Consider the following 23,836-nt stretch of genomic DNA (forward strand, 5'->3'; position numbering starts at 1 on the left):
AATTTCTATTTTTAATTACATTCTACTTTAATAGTGAAATTTCTATTTTTAATTACATTCTACTTTAATAGTGAAATTTCTATTTTTACTTACATTCTACTTTAATAGTGAAATTTCTATTTTTAATTACATTCTACTTTAATAGTGAAATTTCTATTTTTAATTACATTCTACTTTAATAGTGAAATTTTTATTTTTAATTACATTTTACTTTAATAGTGAAATTTCTATTTTTAATTACATTCTACTTTAATAGTGAAATTTCTATTTTTAATTACATTCTACTTTAATAGTGAAATTTTTATTTTTAATTACATTCTACTTTAATAGTGAAATTTCTATTTTTAATTACATTCTACTTTAATAGTGAGATTTCTATTTTTAATTACATTCTACTTTAATAGTGAAATTTCTATTTTTAATTACATTCTACTTTAATAGTGAAATTTCTATTTTAATTACATTCTACTTTAATAGTGAAATTTCTATTTTTAATTACATTCTACTTTAATAGTGAAATTTTTATTTTTAATTACATTCTACTTTAATAGTGAAATTTTAATTTTTAATTACATTCTACTTTAATAGTGAAATTTTTATTTTTAATTACATTCTACTTTAATAGTGAAATTTCTATTTTAATTACATTCTACTTTAATAGTGAAATTTCTATTTTTAATTACATTCTACTTTAATAGTGAAATTTCTATTTTTAATTACATTCTACTTTAATAGTGAAATTTCTATTTTTAATTACATTCTACTTTAATAGTGAAATTTCTATTTTTAATTACATTCTACTTTAATAGTGAAATTTCTATTTTTAATTACATTCTACTTTAATAGTAAAATTTTTATTTTTAATTACATTCTACTTTAATAGTGAAATTTCTATTTTTAATTACATTCTACTTTAATAGTGAAATTTCTATTTTTAATTACATTCTACTTTAATAGTGAAATTTCTATTTTTAATTACATTCTACTTTAATAGTTAAATTTCTATTTTTGTCTATAGAAAACGTTGTATAGGTTTGTAATTTTAATTTATGATAACCAGAAAGTAAAACGTATTCATGTTAGTAAAATATCTTTGAAAATGAAATCTTCTTTCAACTGACATTAAAGATGATTTCAGTATTTTTACCAATTCTGTACTAAATTTCTGATTGCGCTTCTTTATGAATCTCTAAATATTTAACTATATTTGTTATTTTTCCATGATTACTATAAAAACGTGCGTTAAATGTGCAGATATTTTCTCAAACACTTGTAGGAAGTGATAATCTACAGATTTCATTTTTCGTGCTAATTTAAAATCATTAAATACGTATTAATTTGTCATTATTACCACCAGTGGAAGATTTTGCTTTAAACAAAATCAAATAAAAAAGATAATTAAAAGAATCGTTTTTGGCATTGGAAAATAGGCACAAATGATGTTTCCAATTCCGACATTGATTCTGATATGTCAAAAATTCCTGATTTCGATTAAGCATCTCAACACTAATATATATATATATATAAAGTTGATTATAGAAAATGGTATGTTAGAAAATGCAGATTATTAAATTTAATAAAGGTTACTTTCTTTTTAGGAGTTTTATGACCCTATTTAAATTTCTCCAAGTTTATCTTGGATTCAATAATTTGTTTGAAAGATTTTTGTCTCAGAAGGAATAACACAGTAATTTCACTTTTTGAGATCTATTCATCAAATTTTGGTCAGTTTGTCTTTTTTTCTTTGGCACCATTGAGCAGTCTTTGAGCTAGCCACATGCCTTTGTGGCTGTCTCCCAGCTTAGATCCCCTCAAAAGCTCAAGTGATCCTGGCTATTAGTTCATCCTTTATATTGTACTAGCGAGGGGTACCTGGCGTTGCCCGGGTGTTTGGAGGTGTGGGGGGGGGGTTTAAAAAAAAAAAAGTAAGTATGAGGATCGAACCCGAACCGTTAAGGCAAAGTTGTGAAAAAAAAAACAAAAAAAAAACGTGCGACGTTAACCATTGCCCCACCGCGACATGCTTACGGAAACACGTTTGAATTTATTTAATTACTTGGATTTAGCAGGTGCTCGTTTTAATGAGTTAATGAGGTCAGGTTTGACTGCGGGATAGTATTCATTTACTGCTGAACGCCCCCCCCCCTCATGTTATAGGAAAAAGACTAACCCACATGCGGCGAGCGACAAATATTGAATATTCATCTTCCCGAAATCGAGCAAATTAAATAGACAGGCGAGCTTCATTGTTAACTGTGAGATATTACGATTTATATGTGATATAAGAAGTTTTTAAAAGTTGTGAAGCGAGCGACCGCTTCTCTGAAAGAAGCCTTTTGTAGACACACAGAAAAAGCCAACACACACACATACATACATACATTTTCACTTTTATTATATATATAGATAAGTCAGACGAGCGGGGAGGCCACATGTCAGATGTGGAGTCAGTTGAGTTCTCTCACGGCCAGGTTTGGGTATTCTGGCTGGTATCGCATGGTACACTATTCTTACTGCCACACTTACTGCCTACCCTAGAAACCATCTCTTTTTTATCTGTTTTCCCAGCTTTGAATTCCAACTGGAATCATCATCGGTTTACAGATCAGAAATTGTTTGCGATAGTAATATTTTGTAAGTCCACAAGAGAGAGGGATGGGCTAAGTTTCTACAAAAAAAAAGACCAAATGAATCTTCATATTTAGAAAAAAAAAAAAAATCAAATGAATCTTCATATTTAGAAAAAAAAAAAAAATCAAATGAATCTTCATATTTAGAAAAAAAAAAAAAATACAAATTGAACTAAAGAAATGGATTGATTCCATTTTGTTTTTTGCAAGGGAGTCACCACTTATCAAGGTCTGAAGGCCACTTGAGGATTAGGGATAATGTGTGTACCATAGTCACTGGGACAACAGCATAGTAATTGTTTGTGGTGGAAATTGGATATAACTTGATTATTTAAGGAGACAGTTCAATGAGAACTTCTTTACATTGGATTTGAAGACAACCATATTGTAGTCTGCTGAAAAGCAAACCAGCGGAATAGTGTTTCACATGTGGGAAGTTTTAGAAAAGAAGCTTTGTTCATGGAATCCGTGTTTATGTAGTCTAAAATTTGCATTCCGAGTAATGTCCCCTGTGTACGAAGTCTTCACCGTCTACTTTATAATATGTAAGAAAAATACAATTTTACCCAATTTTCTGTAAAAATTACTTTTAACTATAAATAACTTTCTACTTGATTAATTTTCGTAAATTTTCGTAGTCTTGTTTTTGCTTAAAACGACATATTTAAAAAAAAAAAAAAAAAAAATCGATTTGTCGACTCTTCCTTAAAAAAGCACTGAAAAATTAATCCTTTCAATTCTTAATATTGGTGCAAGGTTTTTGTCCGCAAGTCATTTTTTAAATTACGTAATGAATGACAAAACAAAACAAAAAAACAAATTACTCATTCATAATCCCAAGGCAATATATATTATTGAAATAAACGGAAGTTCATGATGAACCATGTAATCTACCCACGGTCGTTCGCACCCTAAAACCTCCACCTTTGCAAATTATTATTGTTTGAACCGGGTATCCGTCTCGTTTACTTTTTTTTTTTTCTCTCTCACTTTTTACTTTGATTTTGTAAGTTCTTGAATCGTATTGCGTATGGTGTTATGTTTGCAAGAAGTGACTCATACTCGTTAGATAGGCAGATACAAGGTGGACATGCTTACTCATACCTGAATGTTGTAACGTTGGATCAATAAACTTTTTGTGTCATTTCGAGTTGAAATTAGGTTAAATCTACGAGATCACAATATACGTCAGATGGAAAAAGAAATTGATAAAAGAAACTAAATGGAGATCGACCAACTTGAAAATTTCCGTGAGTAATTAATTCTTTATTTACAAGGGAAGAAGGATATATTCAATTTTAACTGTTTTGTTAAAAAAAAAAAAAAGACAAAAGCAAATTTTTTTTTTTTTTGCAATAGTTTTAATTTTATTCATCAAATCAATGAAAATAGAAAATTATTTCAACCCTTGTTTACATGACATTTCAATTTTTTTTTTTTTTTTTTTGTGTTTGGCAGCCTGGGCTTATGCATTATATAATACAATGTGGAAAGATGAAAGTGTCGCCCTAAAGAAAACAACACTACAGCTTTATTTTAAAACTTTTATTGAAAAAATTAATCCAGGTAACTTGATTATGTAGTAGAACTGACATCTATTCAATGAAGCCGCCTTCCGCCTCAATCATCACCTCGATACGGGCCTGGAACTGGGAGCATGCCTTTTCCACCGACGCCGGCTGGAGGTTGGGGAATACTTGGCAGATGGTGGTGATTAAGCTGGCTTTGGTGCTGTAAGAGGTTATGTTGGTAATGTTCTCTACATATGACCAAACAAAGTAGTCCAGTGGGTTCAGGTCGGAGATGGAGGGCAGTGAGAGAAAGGTATAAAATCGTAACACTCGTTCTGAAGCCAAGCCTGGGTCTCTTTGGACTTGTGGGCCGGCGTAGTGTCTTGCTGCCACACCCAGGGTCTGCTAGCAGCCACCTAATTGCACCAGGGGATCAGCACACTCTTCAGCACATCCAGGTACACTTTAGTGTTGACTTTCAAGCCGACTTTGAAGATGTGAGGTGGCATGATGTGGTTCTCACTTGGAACCACACCAAAAACCATAATCGTGGCCAGAAACTTTGTTTTCATCATCCTGTGCACATCCCTTTTATTCGTAGCAATCCAGCAATGCATTTTGAGGGTGCTGGCAATGGTCCTGTTGTCATAACTTGGATTGGTAGAGAGCAGGAGTTGTACAGTGGCACATCTCCAATCTTGCTTGTTGAATATTGTCACTTTCAGACATGATAGAAGGCTCGTATTGCTCTTGGGATTTGTACACAACTGACCAACTAATAGATGGTTTGCAACAAAAAAAAAAAAAAAAAAGAAAACCAGTTTTCATCAAATGGAAATGGAATCATGTCATCTTTTCTAAGGTGACAATTTTATCGTTCCACCCTGTATTAGTCCAGGTTAAAAATGTATTCTTAGGATAAAATCCAAAGAATATACACTATGTTTATACAATAGTACTCAATAACAAATAGAGCTATTTATATTAATATTTATACAAATATGTATAAGTTTTGCTACACTGGCATGACAATGTTTCAATCTATAGTTATTAATAACTAAGATCTCATTAGGTTATATATATATATATATATATATATATATATATATATAATGCTAACAGTTTGAATTTGTTTGTCACCATCTCAAATTTTGATGTCATGACTAGCAAACTTTTCAAACTTAACAACTAAGGCTGGAACACTATATGTTTTGGTTTCGATTCTAGCTGATGGAACCCTAGTCAAGTCACTACTATATATTGGGTACAATATAATAAGCAATAGAATATTGGCTCTGTAATAATAAATATGGAATCTGCATAGATTTAAAGTATCATATTTAACGTGTCTTACGACAGTGCAATGCGATGCAACCTTATATATATATATATATATATATATATATATATATATATACATACACACTCATCCACAGACACTGTTTTGCTGTGTCACAACTCTTCAGTGTGGCTAGACTAGCAACTACTTCAAGCCCGGATTGAAAGTGGACCACCTAGGTGACAGTCAGCACTTCCGTTATGCTATTTGGCTGCGGTTAAGATGGGTAGGTGAAATTATGATGATCAAACATTATTCAAACGCCTAACCTCCATTTGTTTACACAAACAGCATTGCATTATATGCTAGTGTTTTTTTAAATTTCGTTTTTCAATCTGCTCAACCCACGATAGGGAGCATTTACTAGCCGTATTCATCCAACATTGCTGGTTAGAAATAATTTCGAATGTAGTTATATTTACACTTTCTACTCGAACAGCTAGACTTTGGAATTCCCTTCCTGCTGCCTGCTTCCTTGACTGTACTGATATGTAGAAGGTCAAATGTAACATAACCCAACATCTTGTTAATCCTAGGTGTGGTCCCAATTAGTAGCCCCTTTATGTCCAAGTGGCAACATGCCTTGTTTGAGGTGAAAATGAGTTTAAAAAAAAAAAAAAAAAACTCGTTTAACCAAACATGTGTTTCTATTAGGAACATTTTTATTATAGAAAATATTTTTTTATATTCTTCCTCTTGTTTCTTGTTTTTTTTTTTTTCTTTTTTTTTTTTTTTATAAAACTTCATTTTTCTCAATTTCTCTTTTCCTTTGTTTTAGGTAGCATTTGCTCTCCAATGATTCTTCTATTATCTCAATGTTTCATATATATATATATATATATATATACTCAGGGTTTTTTTATTCAAAAGTGATGGACTAATGAATTCAACGAGGTTGTTAGATAGTGCTCAATAAAAAGAGCTGATAATACTTGTTTATTGTTATATAAACATGGTTACATCCTGCTGCTACAAATAGCCACTTGTTTCAATCAAACAACAGATATCATCAGGCAGCGACTTGACTATTCAAAAGTTCAATGAATAATTATTCATTGAACTTTTGAATAGTCAAGTCGCTGCCTGATGATATCTGTTGTTTGATTGAAACAAGTGGCTATTTGTAGCAGCAGGATGTAACCATGTTTATATAACAATAAACAAGTATATATATATATATTTGCTTGGAAGGGTGCTTATCAAAGCCTAGACTCTACTCTACGCTAAGGGTTAATAAGTGTTAGGTAGATAGTAAGACAGCGTGATCAGTAATGCTACAAACAATCTCACTTCAAAGAAGTAAAAGGTGTGCTCAGCTACCGGTATGTGGACACCAGGAGAAGAAGACACAAGAGGCATGGCATGTTTTATAGAGAAGGACTAGATAAACCATGTGAAGTGGCTAGATTTAACACGTGATGTAGATGGTGCGACAATATGATCAGTAATGGTGGAACTTGGGTAGAGCTAGATTATTTAGGACAACCTAACACGGTAGATTTGAAATGTTATAGTCAGCTAGGAAGCAGTCCAAAGGTATTATGTTCCACAGATGGACAGTTATAGGAAAGAAACTCTGCTCATGGAATTTTCGTTTAGTTTTAGGCATGGATAGAAAGTGAGGGAAATTCTTGACGATTGTTGTAGGTAGACGAGTATTTGTTGCAAAATGTTTTACAGGAGGGGGGTATAGATTAAAGCTCAGTCGAGCACCTACAATAAAAGGATAGATCAGAGACAGACTTGCAACATCTCTTTTATGAGAAAGAGAAAATAGAGGCAAAAAAGGTCACCAAAGACGATTCATATTTTCTTCAATTTCTTCCTTTGCTGAAAAATAACTTTTATACCCCAATTCATATATCTCTACTATTATATAAAAGTCACTTTGTGTGTGTGTGTTCCTTTCTCAGAGACTCCAAAACGACTAAGCCTATCTTTTGTAAATTTCACACAAAGGTAATTCATATGTCTGGCAGTGGTTTTAGATATGTTTTGTACAGAAATTCATCCGATAAGTTTGAAAAATTGAAAAAAATCCAATCTTAAAAATAGTCTGCTTCTCGTATAGATTAAAAGAATTTTTACAAGGGAATATTTTACGTTCTACCAATCGGTGTAATGTAAAATATTCCCTTGTAAAAATTTTTCTTTTTTATCTATGACAGAAGAAAGACTGTTTAAGATTGTCAAACCCAAATATCAGCTGACGTGATATCGTAAACAAATACAGATGGAATTTGATGAACGACATTATCATTATTATTTTTTCTTTTTTTGGGGGGAATTCCTTGTAATATATAATAAATTATTCCTTGTAATATATAATAAATTATTCTTTGTAATATATAATAAATTATTCCTTGTAATATATAATAAATTATTCCTTGTAATATATAATAAATTATTCCTTGTAATATATAATAAATTATTCCTTGTAATATATAATAAATTATTCCTTGTAATATATAATAAATTATTCCTTGTAATATATAATAAATTATTCCTCGTAATATATAATAAATTATTCCTCGTAATATATGATAAATTATTCCTCGTAATATATGATAAATTATTCCTTGTAATATATAATAAATTATTCCTTGTAATATATGATAAATTATTCCTTGTAATATATGATAAATTATTCCTTGTAATATATAATAAATTATTCCTTGTAATATATAATAAATTATTCCTTGTAATATATAATAAATTATTCCTTGTAATATATAATAAATTATTCCTTGTAATATATAATAAATTATTCCTTGTAATATATAATAAATTATTCCTTGTAATATATAATAAATTATTCCATGTAATATATAATAAATTATTCCTTGTAATATATAATAAATTATTCCTCGTAATATATAATAAATTATTCCTCGTAATATATGATAAATTATTCCTCGTAATATATAATAATCAATAGAGGATTGATTCTGTAATAATACATATGCAATCTGCATAAATTAAAATAAGTGTATTGGGTGGCCAGCTAGTTCAATATATTCTAAAATTGTAAAATGAACAAAGGCAAGTAGTGTTTGCTAGTGTATATTATAAATTCAAAATATTGAAACATATTTTGGAAATATTTTCCACTATTTATTCCAAGAATTCTCAATACATATCTTCTGAAATATGTCTTGAATCCCTTTAACATAGCGCATAATGGGGAGTCCCTAAATAAATAACCCCCTCTCTACGTTTCTTTCTTATATGAATCCTATCAACCTGTGCTTGATATATACCTAGCATGTTATTTAAGTGACGCAATTAAAAATGGAGGTAATTGATTGAGGGTTTTGTTCTTGACGTCACAATCTGTTTATGTTGTTAGGGCTAATTGGTGTGTGTATTTATCCCAATCGATTTGATGAAATGTTGAGTCCGTGGTGACCACTGGTCATCACAAAAGACCCCAAATGAAGGATAAACAAATGTCTTGATCTTTTCATACACATTTCTCATTGATTAGTTACCTATCAATCCGTCTATTCAAGAATGTTTGTGTTGTTGTCCAGGGTGATAAATGTTGCTTATTGATTGGTCAGTTGGGGGGGGGGGGTATCAAATTATTTGGTCCTGTTTAGAGGCAAACATTCTATGTGGATGACCAATTATTAGATGGTGTGGCCATATCTCAGTGGACCACAAAGAAAGAGTAAAGAGAAAGATTTAAAAAAAAAAAAAAAAAAGAAAGAAACTAGTTTGTCCAAACAAAGCATATTGCAACTGAAGCATAAAGGCCTACAGTGATAAGGACCAGATTGGGAGGGGGGGGCGAAATTAGGCAGCAAGATATTTGTTTTCTATGCATTTACATTTTGGCTAACTATTTCAGAAGTTGGGAGGCAAATATTTTGTTCGCATTACATTTAAATTTCTACATCTTGGTGCAGTCAAGAGAAACAGATGAGAAATTTCAAAGACAGGCTGTCTAAGGAAAGAACTTCCAGCATCTAAAGGCCACTGCAGAGAAGGAATGGGCCTGAAAGCTCTTAGAAACGGTGCTTGACCCCATATTTATAGCATTAAGAACATATAGCCAGAACCATCCTTGTGACAGGAGACTGGTCTGTTACCAGTTATATTCTCAAAAAGGCTGATGATCGTTTATGCACCCAAGCAGAATTTTTGTTTATAGTACTGTGTATTCCATAGTTGCTGATCTTAGTGTCAACCAGGTTCAAAGTAACTTGACTTTTGTGATCTGATGAAGTTTGAGATGTGGAGAAAAACGGGGGGGGGGGGACTAGTGATTCACTCTTTGCATGAAAAGACAAATATTTCCAAGAACTCCTTCACCACCCCCAAACTCCACCCACCCCGCACACATACCCCACGAGAAGACGGGTTGGTGAAGACTCGCTCTTATCCTTGAGTGGCCTTTGGGCCTTGATAAGTAGTGATTTCCAAGTAAAAAAAAAAAAAAAAGGAAATTAAAGATACTCATGTGTAATGCCCTAGAAGGAATTTAAAGAAAGATAAAACCAAGAAAAATATTAAAAACCGAAAAGGATAACATGTTATTATTATACATTGCAAAGAGAGATACTATGTTACCGCCGCAGCTATAAACATCGATTGTCACAAACAATACAATACATGCTGGCCATATTTGTTTAAGAGGTAGAAATTCGTCTGCTGTGTTTTAAGCAACTTTTTGAAGCTTATAATCCTATTTAAGAAAGTTATTTCAATCGTACAATTGAAATGGCACATTTAAGAAACCAAAATGCATTCTTGTGAATTTAATTTTGTAGTTATTTTATTTGAATAGAATTTTAAAAATGCTTTTTGTATTTTTAACCCTTCACAGACAGATTTTTTTTTTAATGCAATAAATAAATTTTTTAATCATGAAACCCCACACGGAATGGAAGTTAGCACGCAACTGATGCGCGAACCTAAATAAACCCTCTCATTTTCTTGTTGAACCATGCATAGAACTGTACTTTAAAGACCAGTTAGGCTGACAAGCCATAAGAGTAAGAAATATTTCTTATACAAGTGGTTTTTTGGAAGGCGACTTAAAAGTACAATTTGGTGGTAAGGGCTAATTTCAATAGGAATTTGTTATAAACCAAAACAATTGTGTGTGTGTGCATATATATATATATATATATATATATATATATATATATATATATATATATATATATACTAGCATGGGTGCCCGGCGTTGCCCGGGTATCTTGAGCCAAAAAAAAAAAAAAAAAGTGGTCAATTTTTTTTAACTTTGACCCCTATTATGACCCCTTAATATTTATTGTTTTGGGCTCAAATCAAATTATTAAGTTAGATCCATGTCCAAGGCACCTATATCTAAAATTTCAAGTGTTTAGACCCAAAATTGTCTGAGGAGTTTGGTAGAGTTCTCAAAAGTCAAATCGTTGAACTTTGACCCCTTAATCGCCAAATTTCTGCCGAAAATCAATCACATCGGTTTTCCCAAATCTCAGTACCCTGTATATCAAATTTCGAGTCTGTAGACTTAAAATTGACATAGTTATTGCTTAGGGAAATGTACACACACACAGATACACACACAGACTGACAGACACTTATATATATATATATATATATATATATATATATATATATATATATATATATAAATCTTCCTCTTTTTAAATTATACTCCCACCTTTTCAAAAACATTAATTCAAATTAAATGGTTGCTTTTATTTCCTCCTAACTTTCTTAGTCATCTTTGTTACAGCTGGTGCGCTAAATTCCTCCATTTTCTTTCACAAATTTTTTGCAAGCTCAACATTTTGTGTTAAAAACAAAATGGTTGCCTATTTGCTGAACAATTCATGTTTTGTAGCAAAACAGTTTTCCTCTTTTTTTTTTTTTTCTCCACCCATCTTTTTTTCTTTTCTTTTTTTTTTTTTTTTTTTTTTTTTTTTTTTTTTTTTTTTTTTTACCTTTTATTAGTTGGCATTCATCACATTGCAGATACGAGGAATTTTATATGGAACCAAATTCCTTGTTCTCTTGCAACTTGCTGGGTGGTTACCTTTTAATGCCCCAGTAACTGCATAAAGTTACTCATCGGGAGTATTTGTTTAAATAATGCATTATGAGGTTCGTCGAGGAAAGATGTTTTTATAAGAATATAAGTTTGAAACAAATATGATAATAGAAGCACTTTTTAAATATTTGTACCACAAATTAAGGAGAACAGAAAGTGAACCTTGTAACTCTCGCTCACCATTGTTCTTTAGTCCTCACATTCTTTGAGTGATGTTTCTGACAAGGAGGAAACATCTTGAGTATCATTTTCACAACATTTTAGTGGATGTAACCTCAGACTCTCTGCATTCACAGCTTTTAAATCTTGTGATTCCTATTATAATTGCATGAATGTCCTTTGAAAGGAGTCAGGGCTCTTATCATGTTTTACCCTCTGTACCATCAGCGTGTCCTATTCGGGTGACTTGGTGAATTTGAGTTCTACGTTCATTAATCTGTGATACCGTTCTACTTTCTATTGTTAAGGGTCCAGAATATTTTATTGTACCTATTTACTATGCCTCCCCACGGGACAGAGTTAGACACCAGGGTCGTTGATGAATACCAAAATGTTTCACTCATTTCAAATATTTACAAGTCCAATATAAACAAATTCTTGTTGAGCTGCCCCTCTTCCCAATAATCCATTTCTACCACTAACTATTAATATGCTGCTGTTTCTACTATATGACTACCATACATTCATTAACCGTTATCCTCGAGTGGCCTTTGGGCAGTGATAAGTGGTAACTCCCATGTAAAAAAAAAAAAAAAAAATTATGTCTGCATCTATATTTCTTTAAAAATACTTGGGTGAGAAAAAAAATTTATTCCATTTTTTTTTTTTTTTTTTTTTTTTTTTTTTTTTTTTCGTTTGGCTATTCCCCTTAATTTTAACACACCAATATAACCTCCAGTAGGTTCATATTCTTTTTAATATCTCATCTTGTTGTGACATGGTTTGAACATATGACTACAGTCCATATATTTATATTTAAGGAGAGCCAAACAGTTGTAACTGTGCGTTGGAATGTGAACATTTAGTGGTTTACTTTTCAACTTACCAGTTGTTGCTACCTGACACGGATTTCTATTATTGTACCTAACAGAATAAATCTACTTTATATCTGTGTATTATCGTTTCACTTTACGATATCTCAAAAGCCTGAAAGTCAAACTTGAGAACCTATACAAAACTTTGACAGTTCAGTTTGAAATTCTGTATAAATTCCCAATTATTTCTAATCTATGTTATTCAATATAATGTCATTTTTTACATTTTGTCCAATATAAACTTTGACCTTCTTCATGTACATATTTTCAAACTAAAAAGCCGTTGTGATGTGACTGGAACACGTGACTATGGTTCATGTATATTTAAGGAGAGCCAAACTGGTTGGAGTCAGATGAAACTGCAAGTTGGAATACAAACACTTAACAGTTTACTTGTTAACTGATTTACCAGTTGTTGCTACCTGACATGGACTTCTATTATTGTACCTAACAGAATAAATCTATTTTATATTTTTGCATCTGTGTATTGTTTCACTTGATGATACAATAACCTAGGTTTAGTTTTAAAAGGTTGTAAGAACATGTTCTAGAAGTGTAAGCCATGTTTAGTTTCAGAAACGTTTCCGATGGTTCGTTGTTCTAAACAAGTCTTGATAGGTGACTTGTTTGCAGTAGACAGAACAGTTTCCGATGGTTCGTTGTTACACAAGTCCTGAGAGGTGACTTGTTTGCAGTAGACAGTTCCACAGAGCAAAATATTCTTACCGTGTCGAGACTGAAAAAAACATGTGAAATTGCTCCAGAAAAGGTGAAAATTTATGAAGCAATTCTGGTTTCTGATTGGTTGGTAGCAGAACGGGAATTAATTTGATTTGTCAGTTACTAGCAGCATCGTTTATAAATAGAATCGTCCGACTGTGTGGGATCATACACCATTACAAGTCCAAAATATTGCAACACGTCACATTATTGATATAGTATACTTGCATTTCCTGTTAATTATCTCTTGAAAGTTAAGCATGGTTTAACGAGCGTTAATTTTTGGAATCTTTTCAGATTGGAAGATTGTAAAACTCTTTTGTTTTTAACATGGCTTGAACAACTGATTGCAATTCACGTATATTTAAGGAGAGCAAAACCGGTTGGGGTCAGCTGAAGTAACTTGTTGGAATGTGAACACTTAGCAGTTTGCTTGTCAACTCATTTACCAGTTGTTGCTACCTGACATGGACTTCTATTATTGTACCTAACAGAATAAATTTATTCTGTATCTTGATACATGTGTATTGTTTTCCACTTGACGATGCAACACATCTGAAAGGCTCTAATATTGTCTATGCAATCCATTCTTGTATTAAATAAAACTAGATTGGAATACTGCTTCTGTTAAAAATTAGTTAATTATCAAACTTTTGATGGTTACTTATGAATAGGAATCAAATAATATCATACCGTGTTTGTTTTAAATAAGGTTCACACTGGAAGTCATATTGACGTTGACAAAAGAGAAATTAACGTGTAAAGATGTTTTAGTTTGAACACAGACAGGCACGGAGAGATCGTCTGTCTTTATTTACATTTCGACACAAAAACAGGAAATACACATAATCACAATCTTTATATGCGAAGGGAAGTAACTCTAATTTATATAATTGAAAAGTAACGCGTCATTATAAACCCATACACGGACAATGGAAAGCAACTCTTTATACGGTTCCTGACTGATAACTATTGTAGTTTTCACAGTATTAAAACCTATATCTACATTAATAATTTTAATAGCTTCCAAGTTTACTCCCACGAGACAGCAAATAAGATGTGTGGAAAGCTGAATGTCAACCAGTCTTTAACTGATTTGAATGTTTTTAATAGATGAACAGACTAAAGTCTACAGGTTTTCAAAGGTTATTGTAACCAGTAATTAGCTTACAACATAAACCAACCAGAGTTGAGTAGCAGGCTTGTAACTTAACTGACTGAACAGGTAAAATACGCCTTTTTATGTCGAACCCTGAATGCCATTCATTGGTCAGTTGAACGAATCATTTGCCAAACATGATATGACTCACTTTGTTGTCCTGAATGTATATCTGCAACCATTTGTGTGAAATTGTTGTTGTCCCTTTTTCACTGCAAACATAGTATACAAGTTGGTGGCGCTTCAATTGAGATGGGCAGCTATCATCGAGCAATTCTTTCAACTTCAAAACAATTTTTTTTATAAGCAAAGAAGTTTAAAAAAAAAAAAATTTAAAAACAAGTGAAAGATATTTTTTTCTGATCCACACAATTTGTAGATGAACTTTGACTTTAACTTTTGATTACTCCAACATTTTTGAACACTCCAACATTTTTGAACACTCCAACATTTTTGAACACTCCAACATTTTTGAACACTCCAACATTTTTGAACACTCCAACATTTTTGAACACTCCAACATTTTTGAACACTCCAACATTTTTGAACACTCCAACATTTTTGAACACTCCAACATTTTTGAACACTCCAACATTTTTGAACACTCCAACATTTTTGAACACTCCAACATTTTTGAACACTCCAACATTTTTGAACACTCCAACATTTTTGAACACTCCAACGTTTTTGAACACTCCAACGTTTTTGAACACTCCAACGTTTTTGAACACTCCAACGTTTTTGAACACTCCAACGTTTTTGAACATTCCAACATTTTTGAACACTCCAACATTTTTGAACACTCCAACGTTTTTGAACACTCCAACGTTTTTGAACACTCCAACATTTTTGAACACTCCAACATTTTTGAACACTCCAACATTTTTGAACACTTCAGCTATAAATTTTCAAATTGATCTCGATTTCTTTTTAATCTCCCCTCCAAATATTTGATTAAAAAAGTTATGTAAAATGAACGAAACTCGTGTTGATTTTATTCTCTAAGTTTGATGCTCTATAAGTAACTTAAAATTCCCTCTTCTCTCCTCCTCCTCCTCCTCCTCCTCCTCCTCCCATTCACTTGTATTGCCAATCTATTTGTAATCTGAAGTTGTAAAAGAGTTGATGTTTTTTAGTACCTTGCTACTCTCGACTGTTTTGCTACTTCTCTTCCTCTGCATCTTCTACTAATCTTAATTGTTTGCTTTGAATGCCATCACACCTATGGTCGGTTAGCTTGTACTGACTGGTCGCCATTCTTTCCTTCATTTTTTTTGCGATGCTCATGTTAAAGTTAGGTTTCATGTTTGCACAGCAGTCAGAAATGTTTGCTGCAGGATTTTTTTCATAATGATTGTCTGGTAAGATTTTTTCTACTTTACAAAATTTTTATATTAGTTATTATCCCCCCACCCCGTTTTTTACCCTCACCCCCGTTTTTTACCCTCACTCTCCCTTTTCATGTGTTTTGTTTTCCATTTTTATTTTTTTGTTTGGATTTTCTTCCCCTCTATTTTCCTAAATTATTAGAAACAAAACAATTACGTTTTAGACTTGCAAACAATAAAAGACAAATCAACATGACAGTTTGTGTTTTTCACAAATGTCTTCCAGGTGGTCTATTGTCTGGTTTATCACATAACCACGGGACTTTGCATATCCCCAAAAATAAATTAATAGGGATAAATCATATGATCGAGGTTGCCTGTAGACAATTCCATTTCATGAAATTATCTGTTCATCAAATGTTTCTCTTAGTGAATTGATTGTATTGTGTGCTGTGTGGCATGTGGCTCTATCCTGTCAAAATTACATGATGAATTACTAAACCAAGCTGAACTTAAAATAACCGATACTTGCCAAATCTGCAATGAATGAAAATGGCATTGTCAATTTAAAATTCGTTGCCTCTAAAAATAACATAAAATATAAACAAGTGTTATTCAATCTATTGTATTAGACTTGTGTTGTACAATCAGTAACACCATCACTAAAACTGGATTCAAGATGGTTCTTGTTCTATAATTGCCATAGTCAGACTTTATAGTCAATATAAGTGTGCCTCCTAATTTGTTGTGTAATTATGGTGGCTGCCATCGATAATTCTGAGATATAGAAAATATGGAGTCAACTAATATTCCATCTAGAGTAAAAATGTTCTTAATATATATATATATATATATATATATATATATATATATATTATCAATGGTAGCCTTAATAATTGCACAATAAATCAAGAGGGAGAGAGTTATAGAAATACAAGTTTATTCTGTGTATACAGTTATTTGCTATCTCGCATCTACAGTTTAATAGGTTTGGTGGGTATTTAAAGTTTAGGATTTTAAATTTCTTATATATAGCTGTGAAACTGTAAAAGTAATAAAACAAACAACTGATATATATATATATATATATATATAAACAATTGTGAAGAAATTTAAAATCCCAAACTTTATTCTCCAAACCTATTAAACTATAGAAACGAGATAGCAAATAACTGTATACACAGAATAAACTTGTATTTCTGTAATTGCCTACCTCTTCATTTGTTGTGTGATTATTAAGGCTGCTGTTGATAATTTTGAAATAGAAAATATAAAGTCAATTTTTCTGCTAAAGTAAAAATTACTTAGATGCACTGTGTGTATATAAATGTTTATATGAAGTCAGAACAGATCCAATACAAGATGGCAGATCTTGCATACTCAAAGCGCTTTTAATTCTATTAGAGCTCTATACTACTAATAAATATTTACACATTTTAGATATTATATTTATATGATTATGATAATGCTGTGCTTTGTGACCATCTTCAGAACTAACCAGCTAAAAAACAAGGCTGATAGCCATTAGTCGCGTGCTCTCATGTAATGAATGAATGCGTGAATGTAGGATTGACATGAAATTCTAAAAGATAAACTAAAATGACCGAAAAATGAGCTGAAATGACTTAAATAAGAAGTAAATGACTTAGAATGACTTTAATGAACTTAAGAACGAATTGAATGACCTTAAGAATGACTTGAATGCTTAAAAAAATAACTGGAATCCTTCAAAAACAACTTGAATGATCTGGAGAATGACTTGAATGGCTTTGAGACTGAGTGGTTGTAAAGTGGGTGATCATTTTACATTAAATTAATACAGAAAAGTGATCCCCCCACTTTATATTACAAAGTTACAAACATAAGTACAGCATGTAAGAATAGATACTACACTTTGATCTTGGCCAAGAAAAGCTTAAAAAGCTAAGAACAGCATCTATTAACAACAGACCTTTGATCTTAACCAAAAAGGCTAAGCACAAAAGTGTTACCGACCGACGGAGTGACTTCTAGAGTCGCTTGCATGTGACTAAAAATGGTCTGAATGATTTACAAGACGAATGAGGTTGAGAGCAAAGACAAACTTCATGGAGGATACAAATTAAAGAATGTTGTGGTGTTAAGTGAGTTCATGCTGTGCTGAAGTGAGCTGCAAGGAAAAACTGATTGATCAGTCATGGTGGAGGCAGTGTGCGCCAATTATCTCGTAGCACGTAAATGCTGGGCTAACCTCCCATATGAAATCGCTTGATAGTAGACTTAGAATTCATTATAGAATAGAAAATACCTTTCTTTTTTTTCTCCCAAAAATGTCACGATCGTGAATCAGCAAGGACAGATTAACATCATTGTGAAAGTATGACGGGCTGACCACCTTATCCTTAATGCATGTGCTGTTCATTTTCATTTTATTGGCTGTCGAGATTCTAGTATTGGCAGTTGCTGGTTGCAAATTTGCAGTCCATGGTTTGCATACATAATAAAGACAACACATCCAACTAATTGGACACTGGTCTTTTTGTTATGGTCTTGTCGCAAGTATTTCTATATCTGAGCAAAATCTATCTCTCAACTTCAAATCTCAGCTAAGATTGAGTCTTGTCGGAAATCTCCGGGAGACATCTAAACAGAGGCTGAAGAGAGCCCGACATAAGCAATAGTCCTCTTTGTTTTGGATTTGAAACCAACGGTACCAATGTTCTTCTGATCTTCTGTAACAAAAATTTAAATAAATATTATACTTTTATATTGATATTTTCATTATAATTGAGCACTTTGTGGGATTTTTTCTCTCACAAACCTTAAAAGCATTTAAATCTGTGTATATTAGTAATCTGTACTGAAATCATTTATTTGCTGATGATCGCCTTTGGACCTGAAAGAGTCACCATTGAAATTCCATTGTGTTTTAACAGAAAAGAAAAACCTAGAACAAAATGAAAGTAGCCAAATTTAATGCAGTCAAAGTTTAAAATAATTAAATAATTAAAATGTTTTGATGTAAATAGAATGAATTTAACCTTGATACCTTTTTTCTTTTCTTTGTATTTTTTTTTTTTTATACTTCTGTCATTAACCTTAATAACAGAAGACTGTCATTGCCGAACCCCACTACTAAAATCAAATTACCTCCTATGACCTAATCGGTAGAGGTAACAACTGCTGTTACAATAGACAGCCGCTCTCTCTCTACTTCCTATGTTGTCTCTCTCTTTTTCTTTCTCTATCTCTCTACTTCCTATGATCTCTCTCTCTCTCTCTATGAAAAAAAGTTATAAAAAAAAAGGACGAAGTTGGACATTCTTAACTGTTAAGTCGATCCTTCAAATTACAGCTGACAAATTATTTTCAGGTCAACCTGGAAAGTTTTATTTTTACCTCATGAACCGTCAATCCTTTTCACTTTCTGTCATTATTTCTTTTTCTTTCTTTTTCTCAAGGGGTTCACGTTTAATGTGTCGGCTAGAAAAATCACCTGTGCTGTTTGTGTTTCTCTTAGGCTTAATTTAACCTCTCAACTTATTGGAAAGAATGGGAAAGAGAAAAAGTAGTTAGTTTTTATCCTATAATTTTTGTTTCTTGGAAGAGTGTTCCAATTAATACCTTGACCCCCTTTTCGTTTTAGTTTCCCAAATGTGCAATTGAAAAATACATGCCATTATACATTTTATTTAAGGCAGAAAGTTAGTTTTGTTTACATTGAAATCAAAAAAATTGCCTTAATCATGAGACCAAAAAGCTTTTATACAATTTTTCATGAGAAATTTACAAATATTTAAAAAAAAATTGTTGCGATTAATTTTTATCATTCATTTTTTTGAAATTTGTAATTTTTGTTTTCATAGTTTTAGGACCATTTTTTTTTTTTTTTTTTATAAGAAAAAGCTTATTTTTAGGGAAGCTAAAAAGTGAATTATTTTTGGAGAAAAAAAAAAGTTATATTTTCTTTATCTTTATTTTATCCTAAAAGATAAATTAAAAAAATCTTTTCATTTAACTAAAATCAACAAGTCGAGATTTATGGTAAAATCATGACCAAAGGAAAAAGGTAATTATTTGCTGAAAAAAAATTTTTTTTTTTGTTTTGTTCTAATTTCATATTGATTGGAGAAACAGAAAAACTAAAGAATCAGAAAACTATTGGACAAAAAATTAAAATCCATTTTTAAATTCTTCACAATATAAAAAGCAAAATTTTTAGATTATAAACAAAAACATATTTAAAAAAAATATATATATAATCATCCACAGACAAACTGTTTTGCTGTATCACACCTTTTCAGTATGGCTAGACTATCAACTACCTGAAGCCATGATTGAAACTTGTCTGCCTAGGTAACAGGCATCTAACCGTTATACTAGTGCAGTGTGCTATGTAAAATTATCCCTCAATATTATAGTTATAAGAAGACATTTTTCCAGAAAGAAATGTGGGTGATAAAGAAATACCAAATCAAGGATGAATCATTTGAGATTAAATTTACATAGACAAATGAACTCCTGATAAAAATTGGATAAGTATTTTTTTTTTTTTTTCAAAAATTCTTTGTTCACTCAAATGTTTTCTGTAGGATTTAAAAATAAAATAAAAATTTCTGTGATTTTAAAAGAAGAAAAAAGAAAAAAAAAAAGTAAAATTATTTAGAAGTTATTGGAAATTTGATGTACATGTCTACCATAGATTTGAAATTGATTGTTTTATTGTAAAAATACATTAAAAATATTTCCTTTTTATTTAAAAAATTTTCTTTTTATTGGCAAATTTGTATGTTTGAAATGAATAGTGATCACTTAAAAAAAAAAAAATGGATTAGCTAATAAGAATGTTAAAGAATATTTTGTGATGAAGTATTTTTTTTTAACATTAAGTTTAAAACCTATAATTTATTTCTATATGTCTTCAATGTTATTTTTCAGAGTCCACATCTTGGAGGAGCAACTCCGGGAGATGGAAATCCGGTCTGACGAACAAGTCAAAGATGAGCAAAAAAAACACAAAGAATATGTGGTACGTATCAATTTTAGTTACTAGTTTATTTAGTTCATACATATAAATAAAAATATATTCTTCCTTGGGTCGCAGATTTTTGTTATCGCAGAAACATTTATTACACCGATCCCCAAAGGAGGAGGTAATGACTGAGGGAATATCATGACTAATGTTACTCCCAATAAAAAAGGAGTTATGCTTGAGAGGAGGATATAATGACAGCAGAATACATAATACACTATCCCCCCCCACCCCACACACACACACACAAAAAAAAAAAGTAATGATGGAGATAATCATAGAAGAATGGTGTCATAAGCAACATACAATATGTTGTCCCCCCCCCTCAAATGAGTAGGTAATACATAAAAGGAGAAGGTAATGCCTGGGTAGTATAATCTCTTGACAAATAAACAGATACCACATTATCTCAACTCCCCGAAAAAGGATGTAATACCTTCTACGTTTTACATCTTCCCTTTAAAATGGAGATAATTCCTAGGAAGACAGTATTATGACAATAGAACTGATACTACACTACCTAATACCATCTATATTATAAATCTCACCTGTCTGTTTAAATGTATGTATGTTTGCATGTCTGCCTAAAACTTTTGACAGAGGCAACGGATTTTCATGAGATTGGTATCATTTTGAAGCTCGACCCTTCGGTCGAAAAATATCGAAAAATTGGCTAAAAACATTAATTCCTTCACCCTCAACTGGGCACTTTTCTACAAGGAGGGGTTGCTTTTTTCGCCGATATTTTCGAAAGTCATCCCCTCTTTTCGATTGACTAACCTTAATTTAAACCTACGTCACAACGGCAAAGATGTCACATTTTTTTTTGTGTTTTCCTCTACGGTAAGGGTTCAGGCCTGCCTGCCTACTATCACTTTTTTTTTCTCAACACAAATCTCCAAACACCTGGGCAACTCCGGGCATCCAGGCTGGTTAAAAGATAAAAACAATTATAGATAAATTTTTTTCATTCATTTAAAAAATGCCTAGCCATGAAAACATTAGTTTTATGGTTCCTTCGTCTTTTGGCTAAGAACAAAGTGTAGTATAGAATACAAGAGAAGGATCGCAATATGAGTGCATCCTTCTTTTTATAGGGTTGTAAAACTAATATTTCCCCTGGACATCGGCGGCATTGCGCAGAGTGGCCAGGATACTAGAGAATTGGCCATGTTGAGCATAGCGTCGGCATCCTTTCTCCAACAGATTTTGAAACTAGGTGTAACTGTTTAAGGTAAGTTCATGACCTGGTGATTGGCTAGTCTGAATGTGATGTGCTTGAGGTCTTCAAACGGGGTGGTTCATGTTTGGAGAGAATTCTTGCCCCTGGGAGTGGATGTAGATAAACTTCGTTTTGTCTAAGAATTGTCAGGTGCTGACCAGAGAGTTTGACATATTTTTCAGCATATAGGAATCTCTGAGAGAATAAGTCTTTCTTGTGAAATGCATCCTGTCTTTGGCAATTGACGTTGTTCATAAGGATTTGGGGGACAGACTACTCATAGCCGATATTGCTGTAAAAAAATTTAGAGTTTTAGGTGGTTGCATTTAATGCACCCAGCATCACTCGAGAGAGGTTCAGTTCCCTTTTTCCAGGTCTGGATGCATTTGTTGTGTGTCCAAAGCGCATAGTTTTAATTCATTCCAAGATAGATCAGGTTGGAGACGAGGAAGCTAGAGTTACAGAGAGGTGTGATACCTGATGGCTAGGTGTGATCTTAAGTTTTGTGTCAATCATCTGAGATACAGAACGTAGACATGGAGGAATAATAATAATTAATCGGATAGGACATTAATGCAAAGAGATGACATTAAATTTATATCATGTCATACGTTCAAGTGACTAGGTCAATCTACCATAAACAAGTTATAGCCCAGTTAGGAAATAGGCCTTAACTAGTTGGTTATTAGAAATTAAATACGTTGTTGTTGGAGATATGATCCTTCTGAGAAATGCTACAGCTATTTATTTGGTGGACTTTAGTGAGAGTTGGTTAGTTTGCAAACTGAGATTAAAAACTTCTCTGTCAAATATGCTCAGTGTTAAAGGTTATGGTCATGGTTGTGGCATTCACTCTGGGTCGGTTGGGTTGGCTCTTTCCAACAAGTTCACCATGTCCTAAACACTGGCTGACCAGGCATAGCGATTCAAGGTTGTTTCTGTCATGAGTATAAGCCATTCGTAGTTCCAGTAACAAACCCTGTAAAGGTGAGGGCCGAGAATCAATTCAACATCCTGCTTCACTGCCCTGAACCAGGTTTTGAGTTGACCACTGCGATGTTTCTTCCAGCCTAGTGGTTGAGCTGGATCAATTACTTCATGGATGAAGTCACCTGGGTATCGTCAAAGGGCGTGGCTGAAACTATGGAGGCGTCTGGTAAGGGGGATATTTTTTGAAGGGAATGTATCCTGCAGCGAGTGCAGATAAGGTCATGGTAAAAAAGAATTTAGAAAGAGAAACTAACTCGATAGTGGGCTGAAGGATACTGTAAGCATAGAACGGGTTAAACAGAAGTTACGACATGAACCTAGCGTGCATTATGAGGAACAAGTACTTGGTGCTAGGTTAAGGAATATTTTCAATCAAACCATGAACTCTGATGCAGATGAACATCAGAAAGTTTCTAGACGTGGTTTAGATAGGTACATTGGGAATGTCAATCATCTGGATAGACATATCTTGAAATCGACTCTGGAGATCTGGAAAGTATTTCAAGGAGCACTTCACCCAACTGCTTAACTTCATGATCCACGAGTTTGGCAATGATTTGGCTGACTTTCCGTACCTCTATGCAGATAGAGCAACTGGTTACAAAGCAGGGTTACGGAGCATAAGGTTTTGATTGTATTATAGCAGTTCAGCTGCAACAAATTGGCAGGACTTGGTTTGCCCTATGAATTGCATTTGGAGATGTCGCACATGTTTGTACCAATTCTGATGGATGTGTTCAACTATCGATTTGAGGAGAGTTCTATCCTGCATCAAGTCACCAAAGAAATGGATGCATTGCTGAAGAAGGAGGATACGCATGGTGAGGAGGAACTAGATAATTA

The 23,836-nt window shown here is 32.4% G+C and overlaps 1 protein-coding gene across 9 annotated transcripts in view; it reads left to right on the forward strand.

Annotated features, from left to right (window-relative positions):
* The window catches only part of LOC145252501 (rab11 family-interacting protein 4A-like), a 302,623-nt gene that overhangs the window by 227,238 nt on the left and 51,549 nt on the right, over positions 1-23,836 (forward strand). For all 9 annotated transcript variants that reach the window (XM_080111998.1, XM_080111997.1, XM_080112001.1 and 6 more), the window contains one exon: positions 20,688-20,778. In XM_080111998.1, coding sequence (XP_079968124.1) covers positions 20,688-20,778 — 91 coding nt within the window. The remainder of the gene's footprint in view (positions 1-20,687; positions 20,779-23,836) is intronic.

This window comes from Euprymna scolopes, chromosome 29 (assembly GCF_053919585.1).
Source record: "Euprymna scolopes isolate OS-2025 chromosome 29, ASM5391958v1, whole genome shotgun sequence".
NCBI lineage: Eukaryota > Metazoa > Mollusca > Cephalopoda > Sepiida > Sepiolidae > Euprymna > Euprymna scolopes.